The sequence below is a fragment of the Micromesistius poutassou genome (assembly GCF_964030765.1).
Source record: "Micromesistius poutassou genome assembly, chromosome: 13".
NCBI classification, from domain to species: domain Eukaryota; kingdom Metazoa; phylum Chordata; class Actinopteri; order Gadiformes; family Gadidae; genus Micromesistius; species Micromesistius poutassou.
The window spans coordinates 3894619-3914659 of NC_140283.1; the positions used below are offsets into that span (position 1 = coordinate 3894619).

The 20041-nt window shown below is 47.3% G+C and overlaps 2 protein-coding genes across 3 annotated transcripts; both read right to left on the minus strand.

Annotated features, from left to right (window-relative positions):
- Positions 1-2626: 2626 nt before the first annotated feature.
- On the minus strand, positions 2627-7727 carry LOC311357296 (annexin A2-like). The gene is given in 14 exon segments (XM_084477196.1): positions 2627-3055; positions 3169-3291; positions 3494-3552; positions 3709-3804; positions 3991-4084; positions 4289-4348; positions 4459-4538; positions 4715-4805; positions 5306-5419; positions 5803-5897; positions 6278-6371; positions 6538-6595; positions 7446-7455; positions 7458-7727. Coding segments are annotated over 14 exon segments (1203 nt in total). The 5' UTR covers positions 7627-7727; the 3' UTR covers positions 2627-2995.
- A 224-nt stretch (positions 7728-7951) lies between these two features.
- Positions 7952-19380, minus strand: ice2 (interactor of little elongator complex ELL subunit 2). 2 transcript variants are annotated; one of them, XM_084477195.1, is made up of 15 exons: positions 19283-19380; positions 18785-18886; positions 18334-18682; positions 18122-18241; positions 17891-18025; positions 17624-17740; positions 17117-17276; positions 16404-16585; positions 15537-16311; positions 14795-14964; positions 12236-12365; positions 9995-10079; positions 9731-9781; positions 8701-8944; positions 7952-8211 (listed from the first exon to the last, which is right to left on the minus strand). In XM_084477195.1, exons 1-15 carry the CDS (start codon positions 19294-19296, stop codon positions 8047-8049), a joined length of 2799 nt encoding a protein of 932 aa, XP_084333321.1. In that variant the 5' UTR covers positions 19297-19380; the 3' UTR covers positions 7952-8046. The 2 variants fall into 2 exon arrangements, with proteins under 2 accessions (XP_084333321.1, XP_084333320.1); XM_084477194.1 differs by having other exon boundaries at positions 7952-8214.
- Positions 19381-20041: the final 661 nt, after the last annotated feature.

The following is a 20041-nucleotide window of genomic DNA, read 5'->3' on the forward strand; positions in this document are numbered from 1 at the left end:
GTCTCGTTTCTCGACGTGGTTCTGTTTCTAGAAACTTGGCTGAGTTGTCTTCTTCTTCTCTGCAGACAGACGGACCGACTGCAGAGGACGGCTCTGAAGAGGAGACAGGCCCCCCTCTTCTTCTATGGTTTGGCTTTTCTTTTTGTTGTTTTTCCTCCTCTTATGTACTTCTTATGTCGTCTCAATCACACGTCGGCGCCTTCACAGCGCAGCCGGGCCGGCGGAGATCCTCCAGCCTTTTGCCGCCGCCGCCGCCGCCGCCTCAGATCGGAGGCTCATAAAGGAAGCGGGCCCTGACAGCGCCCCGGGGGGGGGCCGGGAGCCGTCCAGGGGCCCTCCGAGCAGCACGCACTGGAAACCGCCCCCCCGGTGCAGGAGCCATCTTCACAGGGAAGGAGTTGTCCTTCACTGTGGCGCCAGCGCTCCCAGGAGGGGGGATGGACGGGTGGGAGGGGGGGAGGGGGGGAGGGAGGGGGGGAGGGAGGGGGGGGGGGGGGGAGGGGGTGTAGCAAAGAGAGTCAGCCTCTTATTTACCATAGACAGGATCTCTCCCTGGCCTTAATGAGACGGGATATTCAGCGCCACAGAGGGGGCAGAAACAGGACCGCCACACGCTCACCCGAAAGACGCTGGATTAAATAATGATAATTAAGAAAATATTAATCAAAGGCCTGTTTGGCGGGGCTGCTGCTGCTGCTGCTGCTGCTGTAATTGTGTTGAGGGAGCCGCTCTTCCAGCTTAGCCTTCAGGAGTTCTCATTTAAACAGTCTGACTGAGGCCTACAGAGCTGCAGGCACACGCACACACACACGCAGGCACGCACACACACACACACACACACACACAAGCGCACACATGTGCATGCGCGTTGCGCACACACACGCACGCACGCACACACACACACACACGCACACACACACACACACACACACACACACACACAATTAAATGTGGACTTACAACTTTAGAATTAAACACCCTTTGGTCTCTTGAGTGTTTAGTCTGGGTGCAGATGAGAGTGACGCAATTTAAAAAAAAAATGATTTGAGAAGAAGAGAAGTCGATTCTCAAAGTTGGATGTTTTGTTCAATGCTATGAATTAATGAGAAGCACAAACTAAAGCCTTCCCGATCTACAGTTGGTGTGGTTGGCGGGCCCACAGCAGCAGCAGCAGCAGCACAGCTGTACTGTGAAACTTTAATGGCAGCGGTCGCCCCGAGCCCCGAGCCCCGTCCTGGGCTCCCCCGCTCGGCTGCTGCCCTGCTGCCCCTCCCGGCAGATACAACGGGAACCACGGCTGGCACGACGCGCGCTTTCTCAACACCACGACTGCCAGACACTAGGAAGTGATCAATGCACGACTGCAAGATTATCTATGGGATTCTTCTTGTTTTGATCTGCACTAGTTTTCTTTTTTGACATTGTTTATTTCTAAAACTGGGGTAGGCCTATTGTAAAGTAATCACATTGGAAAATGCACCTTTTAGGAACTCGAGTGTTTCCCATTTGACTCCAGTTGTTATGGTAATAGCAGGCCCCCCATTTCCTTCCCAGCATGCTCTGTGTTTGACATTCATGGGGGTTAAGGTCCTCTGGATGATTAACTGCCGACGTTTGGGACAGTAAATTAGACTGTTTCAATTGAGGAGAGAGATCCCCTCGGATCTGGTGGTGGGGGTCCCATAGGCGGGTGTTGAACATAACAGCATGTTGTACATCCACATAAAAAATAAATGATATGGCAGTGCTCTCGTCTTTATGACGGCAAGCGTTAATCTGTCATCCGATCCAGTGGTAAATCTCTCACTCTGCCGGGTGATGTACAGCCCGAGCGTCTAAGGGATGATCTTTCTTTTATTGGCGATAAACACGGACCATCACAAAAGGCTCATTTTGTCATCAATATTATTACAAAGTGTTATAAATCCAACAGCGTGTCAAAATATGAAAGGAGTTTAGCTGTTTTTTGAGTTGATTGGTTATAATTGTGTTATCTTTCTGTCACGCGGATGATCGAGGTGTGACGGCGTTATTTGATCATTTATTTGATGCCTTCCCTGCTCCTCCTCCGCCGGTAGGTATCAGATTCCTCCCCGGCTGGTTCAGAGGGTCCTGCTTGTCTTCTGGGGGCCTGGTTCTGCTTATGAGTAGGAATGCCTTGTCAACACTGGCGGATCTGTTTCACCCTGAGAGACTGTAAACTAAACAGCAGAAACACACTACACATATACGCTTGTTTAGTAGCCTCGTATGCAAATCATCTTTGCCGAAGGTAAAATATATTTTTTAAATTAAAATATTAGCACCAAACAAACACAGAAAAACACACTAATGATTAAATCATCATACCACCTCGCACCTGAAGAACTGAGAAAGACAGGCCTAATGGTTAGGATTATAAAGATAATTTTTATGCACCATAAGACCTATAGGGCTGTTGTTATAAAGAACACATAATACTCTCAAAAATGTAAGCAATGCTAATGCATTCATCGAATTAATAGGCTGTAGCCGATTTAAGATTGTTGAATTTGTTATATTTCCAAAAAATATATATAAAATATATATATAAAAATGCAGCTAGCTAATTAATAAATTTAATGACAACCTGACTCTTAAATTCGTATTTCATTTTTTTTTATTAGAAATTAAGAGAGTAGCGGACTAGCGCTCACAGCATGAAGCAGGATGAAGAACAGACGCGCTACAGCGACCTACCGAACACCTGTAGCGCCCTCTAGTGGCTGTCTGCGAGCATTGTAAACGGACAGGACATGGACCATGGAAAATAGCAATACTGTCAGGAAAATAGCAATATTTCAATAGGTCGACTTCAAATATAAGCTGCATTCTTCATCTTGAAAAAACATGGCGACACATCTCTTACTGCAACTTGGAATGTAAAAGTGTCACTTGTAATGTTCACTTTGATGAGAAAAAATGCATTAATTTCTTCCAGTATGATATGAGTGATCTAGGTTGAGAAGTGAGTCTTCTAATCATCTCCTCCACACAGGCTGAGCAGGGCCCTCTGGTAGTCCCCCTTGGTGTGTTCCTGCACAGACCACAAAAGGAGAACAATCAAAACCAAACCATAAAAAGAATGGACTCAATGCGCGTGGTCTATGGCGTTCTGGAAACACTACCCGGATTGTTGTTCATACTCACGAAAATGGTCTTGTGCAGAGACTCTCCGTATTGGGCCTTATATTCCCCACGGATCTTCTTGAGGTCCACCTCACAGCGCGACACCATGATCCGGGTCAGAACCTTCTCCTTCGCACCCTTACTCTGAGGGGGGGGGGGGGGGGGGAGGGGGAGGGCGGGGTCAGAAGAGTACGGAGCTTACATCGGACAAAGATAGCACTTCCCGTTTAGTTCCTGCAGGAACGTAAGCTTTATCTCGTTTTTAGATTCATATATAATCCCTTCCCAAAAAGTGTGGGTCTTAAATGAAGCCTTGCAGAGAGCGAGCGGGGAGAACAGTATCTACCTTCATGGCGTCGTTGAGTCTGCTGGCAAAGTACAGCTGCTTGTTTTCCAGGCAGTCCACTACAATAGAGACAGCGGACAACAGTTACACAAAGACGTTGTTGTGGTTCGACGCTGAAAACAAGCACAAGACTTCCAGCAAAAAAGCCCAATTATGATCCCTTGAGATATTTCAGAACACGTTTTGGCAGGTGCGGTAGTTCGAGGTTGGCATACCTAGTGTGAGGAAGGACTTCTCCAGGTCACCTTTGACCTCCTTGCGGATGCTCTCCTGCATGTCGTAGGGGCTGTAGCTCTTGTACTTCTGGAACACTGAAACACACACAAACAGACACACACACATACATAAACACATTAACACCGAGCAATGGTGATCCATTCATTTTACCGCAGACTTTTCCTAAGGAAACAGCTTTTGCATCATATAATTCAATTGAAGTGTCGTTCAGGTCAGACATACGGACAGGAGACAAACACAAGGGAAGAGGAGTAGCATACCTCTCTGTAGATGGGGCACACTCCTGTCAGAGAGGATGGATATCCAGGAAGCTACATCTGTTCCTTTCCTTTTCACCCCGGCTTCGTAAAGAGCCTGCACACCGTTTCATTGAGATTAATAAAAAAGGACCGCTTTACAGACTCATTTCGTCACATAGACATCAATACGGACAATTCTGGAGCACATAAAAAATAAGTCCAGACTAAAATGTGAGGTGGAGAATGGTGGGACGCTTCAAACGTTTCTCAAAGCGTATTCATTTCAGGTGTTTCGATTTTCAGATCCAGCCGAGCTCACCCTGGCGTCGTCGTCTATCTTCTGGTAGTCCACGACGCTGGACGCGTTCGCCCGCTGGCCCTGCTCACAAGCACAAGAGAGAGACGGGAACGTCCGGTTAGCTGCCTCACAGGCAGACTGGGGGCCGTCAGGTCCTAACCAGGGGCCCCACCAAGAGGGCCCCTCCTCACCTGCACCAGGGCCAGGAGCAGCTTGGCGAAGTTTCCAGACGTGTCCCCGGCCACGTCCTTCTCCAGCTCCTTCTTGAACACTGCACAGAGCAGCGTTCACACGGTGTTAACGTGTGTGTGGGAGGAAATAATCACATTCAGAAGGAAAACAAGAGTTGAACTGTGATATGGGATCTGACTGTGTGTTAAGTGTCTTTGCACAGCAAATCATTTTGTTTGTTTGGATCCCAATCTGAAGGACGGTGGCAGTACTTACACTCCTTGTACACTCTCTTGATCTCCACCATCTCTGCGTTGCTACGGGAACACACTATCTCAATGAGAGTCTCCTCGTCCGTTCCTAAGCCCTGAAAAAAACAACCACATATTTTACATTAATACTTTATTAATGTTCACATAGGACAAGTCATTCTTTAACATAACATATGTGAAACTCTGTAGGATACTGTGTTCTTTCATGTTTAAGGATAGAGAAACTAGAAGATATGATTTCCATATCTTTCAACGAAACCGTACAAACAAGGCCCTTGTTTTAACCCTAAGAAAAATAAAACATGGAAAGACGTTGAAGTAGGACTGATTAAACACGCCATTAGAGGAGTGAGTGGAGCCCAGAAGCATTAGGAGGATCACAGAGTGTGGAGGACAGACCGCCTGGTTGTTGCCTTTTGTGCTCCAAAGAGCCAGAGACCCGCCCCTTGCCTTGTAGTTTCTGGTTTCCCTCCCCAGAAATTCTGCTACAACATAGCAGGAATGCTGGAGCCGAGATGATCGAATCCCAAACTGTCAAAATGTTAAATGCCTCCCTAACCACTAGAGGGCAGTGCAACACCGAGTGTGCGTTTACCTTGATGGAGCCTTTGATCACGCTGGCGTCGTACTGCGCTGTGCTCTTCATCAGACCCAGGATCACCGACTCCAGAGAGCCAGAAAGAGCAGCTTTCAGCGCTGTGATCATGTCCTTAAAATAGAAACAACAGACACCCATGAGGTCATTTGTATATGAGTGTTTTTCTTAACAACGCTGCATCGACGCCAGACATTATCATTATCACTTCTTGGGAAAGGGTTAGTGTCAAGGTTAATGCTACCGTTTCGTGTGTCCGTTATGGCACACATTGCATTCCTAATCTAGAAGGAGGGGTTCTCCTTTTTGCGTAACTTCTTAAGGCTTCCTCCTTCATAATTAAGGGAGTTTTCCCTTGCTCTTAGTGGTTGCTAGGGTAAGGGGAGTGTCATAACATAAGAGGGCCTGAGCAGCCCTTTGAGAGCCCAATGTGATTAAGGACTGCAGAAATAGATGTGAAATGGCATGTCCAAGGCGTAGTCCGTGGTGTGCTCTACCTTCTTGGCTCTCTTCTCGTAGGCAAAGGCAATCTCTCTTCTCTGGGAGTAGGTTCTCTTGGTCAGAACGTCAATGATGGTGCTCTCATCCACTCCTTTAGTGGCAAGAAGAGGAGAAGTCATTAGAAAAGATAAGAGGCTCTGAGATGATCAATCGTTTCCATGATGAAAGACATGTTAATTAGACTCATAAAGAACAGGGTTGACAAGGTCAATCAAGTTGAATGGCTCTGACATAACAGCACTGTTATGTCAGCATAGCATTGGCACTAACAGTGGTTCTGTCTTGTGATAACAAGGTAACACAAGAATGTAGGTAGACAAAAACTTGGCATTCATTAGTGCCCAGCTCACAGCAGTCGTGATGGAGTGGGTCTGGCCTTTGAGATATTCCTAGTATTGCAACGATCCAAGGCTTTGAAAATCCAAACGTACCGGAACTAAATGCATATCCCCCCCAGCCGAGACCCCTTACCCTTGGTCTTGATGGCGGTCTCTATCCGGGCTGCGTCCGTGCCCGGGTCAAAGTCCTTGAAGGGGACCACGGCAGGGTAGGTGGGGTCCACGGTCTGCAGGGAGACAGAGCATGTCCTCGTAATAAAATAATAACAGGGTTTAAAACGGTGCTGTGAGTGAGTGTGTGGTTGAAGCCGAACCACAATACAGTGTTGTTTTTAGGTTTCATTGTTGTGGAGACAGATATATACAGGCTAGTGCGTTTGTATGTGCCATTACCGCTGCGTTCAGGGACAGTTGACCCAGAAACTCTGATACCATCGCCATGTTGATGCTCCTGGAGAGAAAAAAAAAGAGTTGAGGAGAAAAAATGCAGTTATGAACTCCGAACTTGTTTTGGTGATTCATCACATACAGCCCATAAAGTTACATCTATATTCAATATAGAACTGTTCCAGCTGAGCTTTCCCGGTTGTGCTGAACATGTCACTTTGCCTCAGAGCCCCTGAAGCACTTGGAAAAATAAATGAAGTTAACCGCGAGTTCAGGCAGGGAGAGAGTGAGTCATGAGGCTGCTGCCATCACAAGGACTACTTTCTTTGACTGCTCCACTTGCAGGAACCCAGCGGTGAGATTACAACAGAATAGTCAATCGACACGTCAGACTATTTAGTGTTCCTGAGCTGGAGGGATCAGAGGCCATCCCTGGGAACACTAAAGGCCCCCAGATGATATCATCAGTCTCCCACGCACGGGGGTTCCTCTGGAAACGCCCAGAAGGAGCAGAAGGAGAAGCCAAGGGATTTAGTGAAGTTGTCTGCAGTTCTAGAAAACTGTATTAGACAGCCTTCTAAAAGTACCAGAGCAGGACCTTGAAGATAATACAGGGGTGCGGGGTCATTTACCATTTGACGTACCCAACTGTGACTTCAACACTAAGATACATCACAGGCTGGGGTCACCTCACTAAACATTTGACCCAACTGTCATTCCAACTGTAAAATACAACACAGTCTGGGGTCAGCTCCACTAACATGGGTTGTAACCAACTGTCATTTAAACAGTAAGATACAACCAACAGTCTCTCAAACATGCAACAGACACACGCCATCCAGCTGTCATGTGAACTATTTAAACCTGTTTGAGCTGCCATGCATAGCGCAGGTTATCATGAATGGAGAGCTTACCTGTGTTTTGACCGACTAGAGAGGTGAAGCAGCTGTACAGTCCTGGTTCCTCAGTGAACTGGGTGTGGTGGTTAAATACCATCAGGGGTGCACACTCGGCAGACTGAGGTGTGGCTTCCAGTGTCTCCTCCTCCGCTCTGCCCGGCCACCGCCCACTACAGTGCTTCCATGTGTCAGGCATGGCTGAGACCCCTCCCTGCTCCACCAGCCCGGCCTGGCCGACCAGGAAGACTAATGCCCCCGCCTCCACCACCGCCGCTGAATCACTGTGATTAATGCACTATGCTGGATTTCAACTGAATGAATAGAAAAACAGACAAAGAGATCCAGAGCTAGCAAGTGAGCTAGTGGCATGGAGACACGGAGACAAAAGTTCCCCTAACTGAGTTTTAGCAATAGGCAGAGAGCGAGTTTGTTTAGCACGCTTAGACATGTTCCGCAACGTGTAGTGGAACAAATCTTTACTTTTCAGTCTACCAAATGAACAAATCAATGCAGACTTTTTCAGACTTTCACTGAACAAAACTTATTTATTAATCAACATTTTTCAGTAACAAAAATAGAGAAAACGATCTATAAATAGGAAGCAACACGCGTGAGTTCACGTGCTGTGTGTTGGCGGTGGGAGGGGCGCGGCCCCCCTGTTTTTCGCTTTGGCGATCCTCTTTTTGAGTCTCTTCTTCTTGTTCTTGTTGGCTGCGGCGCTGAGTTGGGCCTTGGTTCTGCTGGCGGTGGACTGGCCCGGCCCGCTGCTCCCCTTCCTGGGCTGCTACAATAGATCGGGAGAGGATGTTACTCAATGGCTGCTGACAAACGTCCATTAGAGAGGTGTTACAGTTGAGGTATTTTACATCCTTCTAGGTGAGTGATTTAAGAGAGCACTCCAAAGAATGTTTTGCATTGTTATGGAGGTAAGTCAGGAAGTAGCAATTTAAAGAATAATAATTGTTTGTATTGTGAGCTGGGCGTGACCGAAAAAAAACAACGGCGTGGGGCGTGAGAGAGTGAGAGAATGAGTGAGTGAGTGAGTGAGTGAGTGAGTGAGTGAGTGAGTGTGAGAGAGAGCGAGCGAGCGTGAGAAAGAGTGTGTGTGTGTGTGTGAGCTGTCACTATCATTGAGAATGGACATGTACTTAGTGGTCACAGTAGCATCATTCTTTACGATGCTATTGCAGCACCAGGCCCGTGCTCCTCTGACCACAAAGCCCTTCAACCACTACAACAGAAGAGGAGAGGGGTGTGGGTGGGTGGTTACCGTGGGGATGTCTCTGGGGGGGAAGGTGCAGGGCACGCGCCAGTGGCTCCTGTGGAAGGGCAGCACCACGCCGGGGTCCACGGGCAGCCAGGGAGCGGGGCCCGGGCTGGGCCGGGGCGGGGCGCCGTGGACCTGCTGCAGGTCGTACGTGCCCCGCGTCACCTTCTCGCTGGGCCCCGCTTTGAAGAGGGTGACGAACGGCTCCCCGGCCTTGTGTCGGATCAGGTAGCGGCCCTCCTCCAGCCTGCGTGAGTGAAGGGGGGGGGGGGGGGGGGGGGGGGACACGTCAACAAGCTCCGGCTCGGTCCAGTAGAGATGGAGTAAAGCCACACTGCAGAGGGCTACAGTACTGAGCTGGCTGCTTCCTTCCAGCCTCTGGAATGGTGAGAGGTACGGAGGGAGGAATGCAGCCTAGTGTGACGTTCACAAAGCAGTCGGGACCAGTCTGAAGGCCCATTGTGTAACGTGGCCCAAGACAAACAAGACGGGCAAGCAGCATAGTTTAGCTTCTGGATGTGGGTCGTCTCAGTCGCCTGAGACTGTGATAAAATAACGTTTTATAATATTGTGGAGTGTGTGTGGTTGGTGGATGGTTTAAGTAGCCTCCAACCAAACACACCAATATATGTATATATATTTAATATAATCCATCCCCATAGCTATCTATCTATCTATATAGATATAAATCCATACTGATATCTATATCTACACACACACACCTCTATATATCTATGTCCATCTCCATATACTGCATCTATATTTATACACACACACACACCTCTATATATCTATCTATCTATGTATATCCATCTCTATCTCCATATATATATATATATATATATATATATATATATATATATATATAAATCTATATCTCTTTATATAGATCTATCTATCTATCTATCTATCTATCTATCTATCTATCTATCTATCTATATATCTCATCTGTAGCATCACAGTCCAACCAGATTGTGACAGTGAGCGTCGGACGTTGGTAGTGTCCGCTACAGCGTGGGAGCCGGGCCCTTACCCCGTGAGTTTCTTCAGCATGTGATGCAGGATGTTCAGGGACTTGGAGGGCCTGTTGAAAGGGAGAGGTTAATGTCAGGTCAGGGGCGCTGCTGAAGGCCATCTGATCCACATCAGACATTTATTCACACGCCGACGCAAATTGTTGCCAGGGACTTGTTGACGGCTTGTGATGACGACGACCACCCGGCACACATTCACTGTGCTCCTCCTTGGCGTGGAGGCGTTAAGAGCCTGCTAACAGCGGGCTTAAAGGGATACTTACCTAAAATCACATGAGAGCTTCTGCTTCCAGTCCTCTGACAGCATCCTGAGCAGGGCCACTTTGGACGTGTGCGCGCTGATGTGCGCTAGAGAGAGAGAGAGAGAGGGCGATCAGAGAGACAGACGGAGGGAGACAGAGATACAGAGAGACAGAGACAGAAAGAGACACAGAGACACAAAGAGAGAGACAAAGAGAGACAGAGAGAGATACAGATACAGAGAAAGAGAGACAGACAGAAATAGACAGACAAAGCGATACAAAATGAGAGACAGAGAAAGAGACAAGAGACAGAAAGAAAGAGGCAAAGAGAGAGAGACAGAGACAGAAAGAGAGCGAGGCACATTGAGCAAAATATCAAGGGGGTGCTCCACTCTCTTACATAAAGACCTTCATTTGCTTTTGAACAGCAGCGTTCGCCTCCTCTAAAGTGATTAGCCCGGGCTGGTTTGTCTGAGTGTGGGTGTACAATCAGGTCTGCTCGTTAGCTTGGCGCTAGCAGCAGAAGCATCGCTCACGTCGTATTCAAGGCTTCAGCAGCCAGCCCGTCACATGAGACGCCTTGAAATAACCATGGCACACCATGTGACCTGTGCAGAGGAAGTCGTGGATCCGCCGGTCCTGTTGCAACCGTTACATGATTAAGTCAAGCTCACCCATCCCTGTGCTATTGTGTAACACTCAGTGTCAACACTCCCAATCACTCGGTTCAAATCCAACGGTTGATTGAATTATTTTGATACGCAAACGCCCTTATCGTGTATTTAACTATATATATATAACTAACAACCCACACAAATGTCTTTGGAGTGAGTTTGGCGTGGGCGTAGCAGCAGATCCACAAGGCATCATTATATCTGATGAGGTCTTATGTAAACAGGGGGTTGAGTTGGAACTCCGACTCCACCGGAGCGCATAGGAGCCATCTCCTCTGCTGAGCAGTGGGTCCTACGCCCCACTACCTGAGTCCCCAGGAGGGCGTTTACGCACAGCAGACAGTAGCTATGACAACACCAGGTTAACATTCCACGGTGAGCATAAATACTTGTTTTATAAACATAGTGGGGGGCGAGGGGGGGGGGACAGAGAAAGGCAGAGCTGCTGAAGTTATGCCCAAAACAAACCTTCAAACAATACTCAGCCCGAGATCTGTGCACCATATCCTACGTGTCCCTCCCCCCACAAACCGAAAATGGCCGTAGCCATGGCAACATCGCAAACTCGACCACCAAACAGCGAAGCAGAGCCATGAGTCATGTTGCCTGCGCTCCAGTGACCTGTGGGAGGATGTTTTCGGCTCACTCAGATTTTCCCTAAACTTTAATGAAAATCACTACAAAACCCACTCACAACTATTCTAACAAGTGAACTACAGTTTTTGTTTGATATACATCTATACTATTTTGAAACTTTTTTTTTTTTTTTTTACGGAATAGTCCCACTTTGAGTAGGCGAGGCACAGACAGGGAATCCAGAATGGTGGGTTTGTTGTACCATGAGTCAAGTAAGGGATAATCACCGAGAGGCAGGGCGATAAACAGTTTGATATGCCCGGCTCGTGGAAGGTTACCGCCCTCCACTTCGTCTCGGGCGGTAAGCCGTCCACGAGCCGGGCATATCAAACTGTTTATTGCCCTGCCTTGAGGTGATTATCCAGTTTATTCTACTTCTTGCTTGCCAACATAATAAAAATACTTGAATAATTATGCTTTTTCTTATTCGTATTGCGTGCTTATTAAATCTGTTTGAGTTCATCTCCCTCAAAAAGTAGTCCCCTTTAGAACTACGGTGAATAACGTTAGCTCAGCTGTAGCTAATTAGTTTCTATGGCAACCACACAAGGCTGCATCTGATCACTAGTTTAATAACGTAGTTGCTACATTGTATCTCGCTTGCGAAACTATGTATCGACTGACCCTCTGATAGATTTCCGACACATTTTAGAAACTTTTTTAAACAAGGTTTATTTTTACAATGGACCTCGCGTTTGAAATTTCTGTGATAGAAAAAAAAAAACACAAGCGGCGACAAGTCAGCGGGCAACCTGCCCGGGTTAATGCCCTCCTCCCAGCCAATCGGAATCAAGCATTCTTAAACAAAGTAGATCAATCATCAACTCCAATGACGGCCTTTAAAGCCTCAGGCCTCCCTGACTCAGACGCCCTGTCACTACCTAGTCATCATTATCACCATCAATACAAAAGGCAGCGTGATGAATGAGTAGATGTGGGGGGGGGTGTTTACCAACGTAGGAGACGGTGGAGGAGTGGAGCAGTCGGTGGGCCCACAGCTGACAGGCCTGGCTGCTGCTGAGCCGCTCCACGCCGTAGGTCAGCTGGTGCTCCAGCTTGGGCAGCACGTGGACGGGGACGTACTGCCGACCGGGGAGGAGAAGACATTCACATTAAGGGCGTTTAGCAGACGCTTTCGTCCAAAGGGACTTACAACCGTTCAAACTAGGCCTGGGCAATAAAACAATAAATGATCGTATCGTGATAGACTTTTGATCAATATCAATATAAAACATGTTCAATATATAATCGATAAGAGACTGAACCACTGAATCTAGCAGCTGGGTTTGTTACACAAACACGGCTCCATACTTATTTACAATATTGGAGTGTTTTTCATTGTTGTTTCGACATTGGAGTATTTATCAATGAAGAACAGTGGAAGGTCATGTTAAGTGTTAAACAGAAGTGTTTGAATCCAGCATGGTAATTCCTAGTCTTTTTAGGTCATTAAAATGATCAATAGTTATCGATATCGATCAAGTTATATCGTGATACGTCTTTCAGCCATATCGCCCAGGTCTAATTCAAACACACGTTCACACACCTACGGCGGAGTCCACCATGCAAGGCGACAGCCAGATCGTCTGGAACAGTTAGGGTGAGGTGTTTTGCTCAGGGTCACCTCAACACTCAACTAGGACGAGCCGGGGATCGAACCAGCAACCTTCCGGTTACAATTCAACCCACTTTACCTCATCTGCTAAGCCGACCTAGAAGAGCCTTATGAAGGGATGTGCTGGTATGTTGTCGGTATACTAAGTTTACCAGGCAGCTGAAAGGGGTGTAATATTGACCCGTGCCACTATGTTACCACCAGCAGGTCCTGTGACGCGGTGACACCGGCTGTCCACCCAGAAGGCTGCTCCAGAGGTCAGCCTCCCAGCCGACCCAGCCGACTGTAGCAACTGGCAGGCTCATTTATCCATCACACATCTGGGTGGACCGTCCCACTTGTGATGTTACCGAGTCGCAGGGCAGGACAGATTTAGATACGGCTTGTACTGGCCAATCACACTCTCACCTGGGGCTAAAATAGGGGCCTTTTAAAAATGTCATATGTGTTACTTGGCAACAAGAGTCATAAGGTGTATTGTAGGGACGCATCAATGTATCGGCCGCTATTCGCATTGGGACTGGCCGATGTTTATCTGTCGTGTCCCATCAGTAGCTGGCTCAATGTTATGTGTCTTGACTTGCAGTTTCGGAGCAGATCCAACAGGTGGTAAGCTGCTATGATACCACCTGTGCGACTGATGGTATGATGATGTAGGCAGGAGGGTGCCGTGCGTACGTTTGCTTTGATTACGAATGAAAAAGAAGTGTGGGAGTGTTTCGCTGTCTCGCAGAAAGGTCAGCGATATGCAGTTTGAAAGACATGTTCCAGTGACCTTTCAAGAGGAGAACCACAACTACGAATTTGAACACATCAAACCTCATCAGCCATGTGAAAGGCAGACATGGAGGTGTAACGGTTACCTGAAAGACAATAAAATAACCGGAAAATGAACCGGAAACCAAGGAAGCAAAAACCACATAAGCATGAGAAAGGGAAAAGGGTCCCCACGGACAGCACCAAAGCTACAGGGATCACTGTCAGGGCGGTGGAGATCATCGTATAAGACCTCTGCTGTGGGGGACGTGGGCTTACGAAGCCTGATGGACATCCCTGCCATCAGTTTACAACTGCTGTATGGGGTTTGGATGTTGGGCCTGTGAGCATGCTTAGCCTCACTGCAGTGGATTGACTGAGATTTGAACTTGATAAGGGCAGCGTTACACTCCCAGGAGTCACGGGCTCCTACTATCTCTATCAAATGTTTCAAACCGGGAAACTAGACAAAGTGCATGTGTTCATGAGAGATATCGCCAGAAATATGCCAAAAGCTATGCCTGATAGTGGTCTGGCTTTGCCTGGAAATCCACACCCACATCTAGAAAGCTGTAGGGTCTGGCAACGTGTAATAAAAATGGCCCAACTCGAGGGGCGGCCCCAAGCATGCATTTGAAAATATCACTGCACGCAATTGGATAACATTACGACCAATCAGAAGAATACAAGGGGTGACGTATCCAGACCAGCAGAGCTAACCAATAGATAAGACTTGCCGTATCCGATTGGTAAAACAGCAACGCTTTTGGCCCAGCGATGTGATTGGTTAATGTGCTGGGAGAGGGGCATCGGGGAGTGAGTATATCGCTCGTTCCCAGAGTGACTTGCTGAGCAAATTCAAATTGTGCTCTCGCGAGAACTCTGGATTTCCAGGGTAGGTCTGGCTAGCATCAGACACCCTGCAGCTGGCAATCCACCATGGCTTTCTGAGCCAGCGCAGCAACTCGGATGTAGTGACACTTTACGCAGTCTGCAAAACTGAAATGCACGAGCAGTTAGTAGTACAACATCCAAGCCTCTTCTATTCCATATCTTATTCCTTCCCAGCATAACACAGCTGTGAGCGATGCAGTAGTGAGTGTGGGAGGTGTGCGAGGTGTGCGCGGGCGGGGCTCTCACCCGGTTGATGCCGTTGCTGCCGGCCCTGGAGTATGTGAGCGCCAGGGAGCTGCGCACCAGCACCAGCAGGTTGGTCAGGCTGTACAGCTTGTAGAGGAGGCTGCCCTCCTCGGGGGCCTGGTAGTCTCCCTCGTCCTCCGTGCTCTCCTGCAGATGCTCAGCGAGGAGCTCTGCGATCACACACGCACACGCACGTCTTTATTGGTACACATGTCATGTGGGAGCGGGTCGGGAGACAGGTCTGTAGGGGGTCGGAACCAAGCAGCTGGAAGCAAGCAGCCTTTCGGGACGAACCACGACTAAGGGTGTAATGATACGCTCATTCATACTGAAATTTTTCGGTACGGGATTACGTACCGAATCGTGACACGACACATCATCTCCCCGACCCACTATCCTGCATTTAGCATCCAGGTGTCATTTTTATGAGAGGGATGGGCTCGTTGGGAATAGAATAGGAAGGTCCTTGTGAATTTTATTCATGGGATTGTATTGTTGATATGTTAAGACACTTTGCCAACCTGGAGTGCTCCCTCAAGCATAGACGTAGTTTGTAGTGTAGAAGTTTTTTGTCGGGATTAAACTTGAACTCAAATGTAGAAGTAGTTGTACGGTGTTGCGAGTCGCCCACCGTGTGTTGTAGTGTGTGCTCATGATATTTGATCGTGTTGCAGAACTGAAACACGCCAACGCAGGCCTGACCTAGAAGCGAACGCCGGGGATCGTCTCGAGGGCCACTCACTTTTGTGCTCGGTGGAACTGGAGGCGTGTTGGACCACTGGAGCGCCGCCGCCACCGCCGCCGCCCTCTCCATCCTGGTTCTGGTTCTCCAGGTACGAGGTCACACAGGGCTTGACCAGCGAGGTCGGGTGGGCGTGGCCGGAAGACGGCGGCGGTGGCGGGGAGGAGCCTGGCACCGGAGTCCCCGCCGCGGGGGGGGGGCAATGGGCCCCGGGGCAAACCGGAGGCGCCTTGGCCTTGGGTTTGAGCATGGCACTCTGCATGCGCAGGATCTCCCCCAGCTGGTCCCCCGGCGCGGCCGCCGTCTTGGGCCCGTCTGCCTTCTTGGGCCCGTCTGCCTTCTTGGGTCGGCCTCGCTTCCTCTTGGGCGCCGGGGTGCTCGTCGCCGGGCTGAGGTCCGCGCCGCTGGTGGTCGCCGTGGTTTCGAGGTCGGCCGCGGGGACCGCCGGGTCGTCGATGACCAGCACCTCGTCCTCCGAGTCGGCCGAGTACGCCGCCGGCGCCCGCGGTGGGAGCCAGTGCTCCGTCACGGCGTCCTCCGTGTCCGTTGGTGTCGTGTTCCCTTCCTCCGTCTCCTCCTCCTCCTCCTCCTCCTCCTGGGAGCTCGCGGCGGCCTTCTCACAAGCAGGCAGAGCGACCTTCTGCACTGCTGCGGTCTTCTGTCTCTTGAGCGGCTGGGCGGTGGAGTCTCCAAACGTCTCCAGGTCGGTGACGTCCACGTCGCTGAAGTCCAGGCCCCTGCTCTCCGACGCAGCCGCGCCCCTCTTGGAGGGGTCCTGGATTCAGAGAACAACAAGCAAAACGAACCACAGGATTAAAGTCGTCATTCTAAATATCGCTCAGCACATGGCCACCCGTGTCTACGTACGGGTGGGGGGCCCAGCTTCTCCGTGTCAGGGGTCTCCGTCATGACCAGTGCGATCTTCTTCTTGCCGTGGTTGTTCAGGGCACTCTTCAGACTCTCCTCGTGGAAGACCAGACTCCTCTCTCCGGCCGTCACCTCCGTCTTCAGCAGGGGAGGGTCAATGTACACGGTCTTCCTCTGTGGTGCTGAGTAGAAGGCAAAATAAAACCAGGGATTTAGACCGAGGTATAGGAAATAGTGCCACCATGTGGCCACACACTACTCATGCACACATTTGTTCCAAAAACAACACGTTAATATTTACATGTTTACATGTTAATAATACATGGATATAATAATAATTAATAATATGTGTAATACATGGAGTATTTATATACAAAATTATATATAAAACAAAAATAGGAGAAGTATGTTTCAGCTATTCCATGGTCTTGTTTTAAAGCCTTGGCAATTTTCTTACAAAATACAAATAAATCATTTGTCAAACTGCTATGCACATGTTTGTAATTGTGGGCAGATCCTTTTTTTCCGGCAAATATTCAACTCATGACATTAGATGAAAAACGATACCCTCTGAACTTGTACTTTGACATGTATTAAGTAGTGGCAGTAATCGTAGTAGTTTCAGTGTACATTTTATAAAAGTCTAGCTGAAAAAATCACTAATTTGATCGTTTCCTGTAAAAAAAGATGTAGTGTGTAATAAAATGTTTTACCTTTTTCTGGGTTAACTTTGACCCACACTGGCAGTTCCCAGGGCGTAGAGAACTCCGGGCCGTGGTTATCCAGCAGGGTCAACAGAGCATCGTGAGTCAGGCACACATGTGGCTCATAATGGTCGCTTAGCTTCTCCGCATTACCGTCACTGCTGATTGGCTTCAGAAAGTCAATACGGAATATACGAAAAAAGGAAGAATAATTACACATTATTAAACACTATACATTTAATGTTGCATTAATCAACAAATATCAAAGACCACAATTCAATGCACTTTGAATCACCCCACTCAAATAACTATAAATGACGTACATTGTATATTGACCTTCAGTAAATATATTGGATGTCTTGTGCACCCCCTGGTGTACAATTTCGCAAATTGCACAAGCTGCAAATGTTATAATAATAGGCCTCTGGTCATGAATCCCGTTTTAACTGGAGAACTATACATCTTTCTGGCATACCTCATTAGAGTAATTACAAAGAAGACAAGGCAAAGGCTTACAGCACATTTGTCTCTGGCTTTCTTCGCTGGGGGATTTTGTGATGAAACACTTTGATAATCGGTTGCAAGCTGTGCGTCAGCAGCCACTACATCGTGGTCTCCAATATCTACACTGCCCTGAAGAAGTAGAAGAAAAAAACACATGCAGATAGAAAGTTAGTGAGGCAGGAACAAAATAATAAGTTTTAATTTAAATACTTGTACATGAACACAACAATGAATCTGAAACCATGCAGTTAGCTATACTGAAGAACATCGCTACCGTACCATTATAAGGAGCTGCTTCTCAAAGGTTAGAGCCAGGCCCTGATCGAAGGTTCCGCCCGTCAAACTAGTCATCTCACAGATCTGGTAGAGGTGTGGCAGCCATGCTAGATTCTCTATGCAGGCCATGAAGAAATCCTTAAAAAAAAATGCATTGTGCACAAATGAACTGGGATGATATTAAATCGGTCATTGAAAAAGGAATGCTGTTTGTTGCTCTTAAAGGCTCAATACCTCTGAATATTTCAGAGCCCCTTGGGAAATGTAGTTGTAATCGTCGGGACACAATTTGGACACATTGTGGAGGTAGTGCATGAATTCTGCCACTTCATTGTTGACTTGTTCCTTCAATTGCTAGAATGCATGAGTAGAATGATTAGGCATCACAGCGACAAACATAATTGAAAAACTTAATAAAAAAACACAAACCAGAAGCCAATACTTACCGGAGGAGGTTCCCTGGGCTTTTTACTGTTCATTATGTACAGATATGTCTTCTGCTCTTTAACGGTCAGACTGGACGTGCACGGATAAGGCAATCTAGGTTCTGGGAAATCCACTTTTTCAACTACATTATCCTTAACCTTTTTGCCTTTCTGTTTGGCCTTTTTGTTGCCATTGGGGTTGTCTGTGCTCTTTGACATATGATCATCGCTGTCACAGTTGCTCCGACCCCCATCTTCGTCTCCTTCATTCGTGTTGCGGCTGTTCAGGGGATCCTCCGTGGGTTTGCTTCGGTGTACTTCTGCCCCTCCACCATCACACGGCACTACTGCATTTCCATTATCTATAGGGCTTGTTATTTTTTTTTACAAAAAGGGAAAGTCCAACATATGATACACAATGTAAACTCGTGAGAGTCGTGCATGGTGTTGTGCTATAGTGTCAGCAATGTACCTTTGTGAAATCTCCCAGAGTTCTTTGATAGTGGGCGCGAGGGAGTACTTCTCGTATAGTTCTCTGGTAAAGAAGGGCGTCTCAGGGACTGGAAGGTCTTCCCTGACGATGCAAGTCATACAAAGACAGGCTTATAACAGAAAGGTTGCAGAAAAGACAGACGAAACTAAGCAACTACACTGGCTATTGGTGGTTAGCTCTGACAGTATTACACTGACTATTGATGGTTAGCTCTGACAGTATTACACTGACTATTGGTGGTGAGCTCTGACAGTATTACACTGACTATTGGTGGATAGCTCTGACAGTATTACACTGACTATTGGTGGGGAGCCCTGACAGTATTACACTGACTATTGGTGGTGAGCTCTGACAGTATTACACTGACTATTGGTGGTGAGCTCTGACAGTGTTTTGAGTTGCGTGTATGCAAGCTAGCTGGCTCGTTATTCTAACTTCTATTCAAACTCATTTACACATCGGCATGATTCAACTCACCATTGCAGGTCCATTGTTGTTACAAATTAGACTCGATTATAATCGAGATATCGTTGCGAATGGACGTCTGCCATACGGTATTGTTGTGGTGCGTCTCTATAATAACGCCCCAGAAACAGCAGTCCATAAAAGTTCCTGGTTGGCAAACCCCATCAATCTTACAGTCTGAGTTTAAATTCTTCAAGTCATTTCAAAACAGCTTTAAAGATCATTCATAGCCTGTGATAATAATCGTTAACTATATTAAGTTTAACTAATTATTTTTTTATTCTAAAATCGAAAAGTCATTAAATCAATGTTAATATTAAACATTGTAGCCTATAACGTTGTGTATTTCAATGTATTTGAGTAACTGAATGCAGTGAGAGATAGAGAATAAGCAAAATTAAAAAGTATTGTGCTATTGTTTTCATTTGGATGTTTCCTAACAAAAGGTTAGATTCACTTATAATGTAATAACTCTGAGAACTGTCTTCAGGTCTTGCAAGTAGGCTACCAAGGGCCTAATCCTCGTGATCGCTGTTGTGGACTAACATTTATATAACGTATAGGTAATTTAATTCAGGACTGTAACTTGGATGTAAGGGGGAGATGGTCAAAGAAGGCTAATGAATTAATGAAGTTCAGATGCTATTTGGTGAATTTTATTTTTTTAAAAGAGAAACAGACAACATAGAAACAGTCAGGAAAATAAAAGCCCATTACAAGCAGTAAATTTTATTATGGGATAACAGCACATAAAGCACATCTAAAATCGAT